At 40.9% G+C, this 6,172-nt stretch overlaps 1 protein-coding gene across 1 annotated transcript in view; it reads left to right on the forward strand.

Annotated features, from left to right (window-relative positions):
• Positions 1-5,930, forward strand: part of LOC108799701 (histone H3.3) — an 11,672-nt gene extending 5,742 nt beyond the window's left edge. The window contains exons 2-4 of the mRNA XM_018571635.1: positions 2,625-2,772; positions 4,786-4,939; positions 5,029-5,930. Coding sequence (XP_018427137.1) covers positions 2,645-2,772; positions 4,786-4,939; positions 5,029-5,157 — 411 coding nt within the window. The 5' untranslated portion in view covers positions 2,625-2,644 and the 3' untranslated portion in view covers positions 5,158-5,930. The remainder of the gene's footprint in view (positions 1-2,624; positions 2,773-4,785; positions 4,940-5,028) is intronic.
• The last annotated feature ends 242 nt before the right edge of the window (positions 5,931-6,172 follow it).

The raw sequence follows: 6,172 nt of genomic DNA on the forward strand, positions 1-6,172 counted from the left end.
ATGAGCTCGAGTCACCGCTGGGGGCGCCAGAGAGATGAGTAGGCTCTGTGATCCCAGCGCTCTGCACTCCGCTTGTGTCACTCGGAGTCATCACATGCCGGAACTTCTAGGGGATCACAGCCGTGATCGATCTCTATCAAATATATATATATTTTTTTTAATCAATTCCTGGATTTTATATACAGCTCTATTCACACTATCGGTTCAGCCACAGCCTTTAAGGAGCTCCCGGTCTAAAGACTGTATCCGATATGCATACAGGGAGGGGACAAGCAACCTGCCAGCATGTCTCAGGGGTGTGGGAGGGAACATGCAGACTCCAGGCAGATGCTATTCTGTGTGAGTTGAGCTTCAGCCATGCTACAGGGCGGACTTGCAGTACAACTTTTGTGTACAATCTCTTAAGTTCACCACACACTTTACAATCTGATTTGTACACTTATCTTTAGATCTGGTAACTGTGTAGTGCGAGGACCTGTCTGGATACAATTGATTGGCTAAATCAGGCAGGTATTATTACAAAGCTTTGGTATATCTAAAGTTGATTGTACAAGGATTCTATGACTGCATTGTCAGATTGTAACATGTATGGAGACCCTTAGATCTACCTGATTAGGTTTACTAGATCTGCATATAATCTAGACCTGTCTCTGCTGTCCACTCGGCTCTAAGGGTCGCCGTACTAGTTACAATATTTGTACAATCGACTTTAGATTGATGAAGTCTCCAATTTCTAGGCTTACACTATCCAAAGATGATATACAGTCAGATAGTAACGTGTGGTGAATGTTCAAACTGGTTCCAATTACTGAGATATAAGACAGCCATATGAATGCATGCCATCATGTCTGTTACAAACACTAAAGTAGATGTCATCACTAACTACATGATATTCATTCTGCTAAAGCACGGTGTTGCATTTTTTTCATTAAAATGGCTTTGTTGCATCAATTTATGAATGCCGATGCAGCCACATCCTTTTTACATCTTCCTAATGGTGACAACAGAGGGCTATGTCTGTTCCCTGTTTCACCACTGCTGTTTCAAGTCAGAGGTGCATGTAACAAGAGTGGGATCATGTATTCTACAAATTAAAAAGAAGAAAACCTGAGTAACTTGTGAATTTTGACATTATATAGCTTTTCTCCAACATTGTAGTAAAGGGGTTTCCACATACTTTCCATCTAAACCCCAATCACAAATATCACAAGCTTTGTAGTAATGTGACTCAAGTCGTAACTCTCATTCACTCGCTACTTGTGTCTTTGCTCTATATGCAGAGAGGTATCTGTTGGGTTACAAGCTGTTTATACTTGTAGATGTATTTATGTGCATTTACATGCATATGTATCTGGTATCAAAATGCATTTGTGCATTGTCGTGTGTTTAGAAGTTAAAATCAATTTCTAGATGCACATGACTTCTATTTTCTTTTTTTCTCTCCTGACTGCAGATAGAAGCTTCTAAATGCAACATGTGAATCGATCCATTGGAAATCAATTAGATACATATACAGGCATGCATACATACATACATACATACATACATACATACATACATGTAGCCTTAAATCTTCAGCTGTTTCTAAAGTGATAGCTGGTGATCTTGCCATGAAGGCCCTTTTTGCACATCTTGCTGTGTATTTGGTCAGGCAGAAAAAGTTGGAAATCCAATGAGTCCATAGCAGTCAGCCATGTTGTGGTATGCCAGCACTGACAACACAGAAGTCCAGTTGGGAAATGTACCATACTAACAAATAGTTATGCACTGGCATGGTTTACTGTTGTCACCATTTGGGAGCCAGCCCTTTGAAATGCCCTACTGCAATTTCTGGAAGTGGCTGCAAAAAACCTGCAGGAGATGAGCGCGTAGATGCAGCTGAAAGAAATGAGGTCAAACATAGGGATATGTAGTCAGGCAGCATGACATGTAAATGTGCAGTTTTACATTTGTGACATTCTTGATTGCTGCCAAATCAAGAATGTCCTGTACTGTCAGCACACTGATACTCCAGCCGCTGCTCTCCCAGTGTTTGGGGCAGTGTGCTCTGAGAACAATGATTCGGGTCTACAATGGGCTCTCAAATCAAGAAGATCCCATCACACTCTTGAGTGGTTTATCCACTGCGCTTATTCCGGTGGGTGCTGCGGTGACGAGAGGCTGGCGCCATGTGCATTAGAAACAAGGTGGGCCAGCACAGATATCCACAATATGCATTTTGTCTATTGACATCAGATATTCATGACATCTCGGTGTAACACTTTTCATTGTGATGCCATGGATATCTGACTTCAATAAGACAGATTGATATGTTGGACATTGGGTTGCTGGTGACTTCCTTGTTTCCAATGGGCTGCCAATACAGGACAGTTTGCTATAGTAGACAAGCACAAAGATGCACACCTAGTTTTCTATGCTGCTGATCCCATTCAAACAAAGCTTCATTGGGCATTTAATAGCACCAATGTCACCCGGTTAGAGTTTACATTTACTTTAGATGTTCCAGTTTTCATTTTAATGTAAAAGTTTTTCTCACACTTAACCAAAATGTATAAAACTTTGATGATATTTGGTATTAACTAGCAAAGGCTGCAGATCTTATGTTTTCTGCATTTCTTTTTTAGGTTTCAGATTCTGCTAAACAATGGCCCGTACAAAGCAAACTGCCAGGAAGTCAACTGGAGGAAAGGCTCCCAGGAAGCAGCTGGCTACTAAAGCTGCAAGAAAAAGCGCTCCCTCCACAGGGGGTGTTAAGAAGCCCCACAGATACAGGTAACGTCTGTCTTGATGGTGAGCTGTGGAGTCATCAGTATTAGAACTGGTTGTTGTGGACTGCGATGTGATGAACCTAACACTTGCGGCTTTCTCAATGTCTTGGGGCCGTTCACATTATTGTGCTGTATTGGTGCATGTTATGACATGTTACCTTGCTGGCTAATACAACAAAAATGATGCATGTAGGATTTTTGGCATTGCATCATATGTTGAGCTGCAATGGAGGTCTGTTGGGAAGGCGCCCTCTGGTGTTTGTTAGAATGAAGAGCACTGCATTGTACTAAGATGTGTTAAACATGTTTTACCACATGTGGTGATCACCATTCTAGTGTACCTTTCCATGACTTATAAATGCATCTCTAGTTTTAATGAAGCAATGCCAAAGGGTAAGCTGGGTGGGTCAAAGTAGCCAGGGGATGTTTGATTCAGTGTCTGTAAACTGACAAATGCCAGTCCTGTATTGGCTGCCCCCCATTACCAGTGGCCTTTATTTTGGTTTTCAGAAATGATTTATTTACGTTCTAAACAAATGTGTTGCTTTCAGGTTGGTCAGCTGTCTGACTTGTTTAGGCAAAAATTTGCACACTGTTGGTGATTATCGGTGGCCATACTTTTGTCATTGCTGCCGACCTGTTTTTAGTAGTTGGGTCATCATTGGGTTGAGCAGTTTTAATAGGGTTTTCTCACTCTTGCCTTTTATGGTTTTACCGATAAATAGTAGGGCTGCAACAACTAATCGACATAATCGATTATAATCGATTATTGAAAAAGTTGTCAACTTTTTCAATCGATTAATCGGCTTCCGATCAGTTGGCCCTGTACACAGCTCCACACACGCTGCGCGCCGCAATATTGCACACCACACTTTTTTTTTTTTTACTTCCACCGCTTGCTCCTGTGATGGACTACAATCTCAATACAAACTAGTAGTCCATCACTGGAGCCATTTTTAAAAAATGTATTTTATTGTTTATCCGATTAATCGAACTTAATCGGCTAACTGATTTTGAAAATAATCGTTAGCTGCAGCTCTAATAAATAGAAAGGCTTTGTTGGTCTAAATTGCCCCAATTATAGAAAATGTCATTGCTCTCAACTTGCATTGCAGAAATCTTATCTGATATAACATGGTGTTGTGGTGACCTGTCTGTAGTCCTTGTGACTGGGATTCAGATTGGGTTGATCTTTTCAGACATGGCATTGGTATATTTTGTGCAATTAACCGCTGGCTTCACCATGCTGGTGTGCTTCTTTGAGCAGCGGGAGATCATTTATCTTGCTGTAATACATTCTCACTCTAACTACATTTGGGTTGCCTTTTCTTGCTATACTGTAGTCTTCCCCCTCATTAGATGGCAGCAATCATATTTTGATGTAGAGGAGTCAGGACAGCAATGCTTTTCCTGTGCACAGGGGATAGTTGCATTCCTATAGCATTGATATGATATTGCTGTACACATCAGACACTGAAAGCAGATGATGGGTATGAAATGCTGGAGTCAGGTGTCTGAACATGCCTGTAGCAGTTTTAGTGTCTTGTGGTTCTCACCAATGCTTGGTATTGTTTGAACAAAGCTTTGGCATTTGGTGCTAAAGGCTGCCCCTCCCCACACTGCTGTTGGCCAATAGGAAAGCATGGGTGTGGCTTGGGAAGATGGTACGACCCTTCACATTCCAGCTTTGCAGGGTTAGGGCTGTTCAGGCAAAGTATACAGAGTTGCTCTTAGTATGTGCCAGCTGGACTTTCTGATCAGTTTTTCAGTATTTAGGTCTTGTATTTTTAAAGTCTTTCATGTGTGTTTTTTAATTTTAGACATTTCTCTAACAAATTTTATTCCAAATTTAAGGTTTGATGCAAGCTTAGTTTTGTTGTGACTGGTACATTAAATGTGTTATGTCTTGTTACTAAATTACTGTTGGCACCAATTAAGGCAGAAGTCATGACTTGTCTATAGAGCTGTAAAGTGCTGGTATACAACTGTAAATTGTTTTTATATTTTTTTTTTCCAGGCCTGGAACTGTGGCCTTGAGAGAAATCAGGAGATACCAGAAGTCTACTGAGCTCCTGATCCGCAAGCTTCCATTCCAGCGTCTGGTGAGGGAAATTGCTCAGGACTTCAAGACAGATCTGAGGTTCCAGAGTGCAGCGATTGGTGCTCTGCAGGTATGGAACTACATATGACTAATGATCTGAAGCCTGTTTGCTTTTTGACTCTTTACACTAATGTACTTTAACATTTTTGTGTTTTTCAGGAAGCAAGTGAGGCATACCTGGTGGGTCTCTTTGAGGACACCAACCTTTGTGCTATTCATGCAAAGAGAGTAACTATTATGCCCAAGGACATCCAGCTAGCAAGAAGAATCCGTGGGGAACGTGCTTAATTTTTTTTTCCTGGATACTGTTTTTGATCTTTAGATTTTTTTTTTTTTCCTTTTTGTTTTTTTACAAATGTACATAAAGTGTGATGTCTCCTTATTTTATAAAGGGTTTGTTAACTGTAGAGTAGTTGACAGTAAATTGGTAGTACACATTTTATATGACATTCCCTTAATCCTCAGGTTTTTCAGAAAATTTGTATCTGCAGCTAGTCTACTTCTGTGGCCCTGCCCATTAAAGAGTCTGCATGCCTTGGCTCCATTCTCTCCATACTTTGGTATCTTTCAGTGTAACTCCATTGTAAATAAACTTTCCACTACCTCAATGGTCTTGCTGTCTTGCGATTTGAGTTGGGTTGAAACAAAAGCTCCCCAGAAATGGGATTTTAAGTCACTTGTTACAGCTTTGGCCAATTTGTACTAGTGGCAAAGAAACAATTGAGCATGGTAGTATGACATTTAGACATGCCACATGGTGCTAGGGTTTTTGGTGGGTAAACATATTTAGGTGTTCCTATATTCTTGCTTTTGGTCTGGACAAAATTCCAAGTTAATTTTTAGATCTAGGAGCTAGCTGAACACAAGTAGTCTGGTAAGCTGTGTGCCTGGGACTTGGTGCGTTCTCTACAGCATGCTGTGGTAATTCATGAACATGCAGTAGCTTTTAAATCATGTGCATACTTGGTATCAGTGTGCAAAAGTGTCTGCAAATGTTTATTCCAAACTATGAAACATGTTCAACAATTTTTACTTAAGTATAATAAATCTGCTTACCTGAATCTTCATCTTTGCTTGTTAACTCTCATCCGACCTGTCCTGTGTAAGTGGTCCTGTGTAAGTGGTCTGGTGTAGTGCATGGGAACTTATCAATGCTGTAACAGTAAGTCTTGTATGTGACACTGTATTGCTCCTACTTGCCATTGGCTTAGGAAACAGCCCTGGTGTGCAGAGGTTGCATCAGTAAAGTACTCAAACTTTTTAATGGGGGGGGGGGGGGGGGGGGGGGCGGGGGTTTTTTTAC

Source organism: Nanorana parkeri, unplaced genomic scaffold (genome assembly GCF_000935625.1).
Source record: "Nanorana parkeri isolate BGI_ZX_2015 unplaced genomic scaffold, ASM93562v1 scaffold3, whole genome shotgun sequence".
NCBI lineage: Eukaryota > Metazoa > Chordata > Amphibia > Anura > Dicroglossidae > Nanorana > Nanorana parkeri.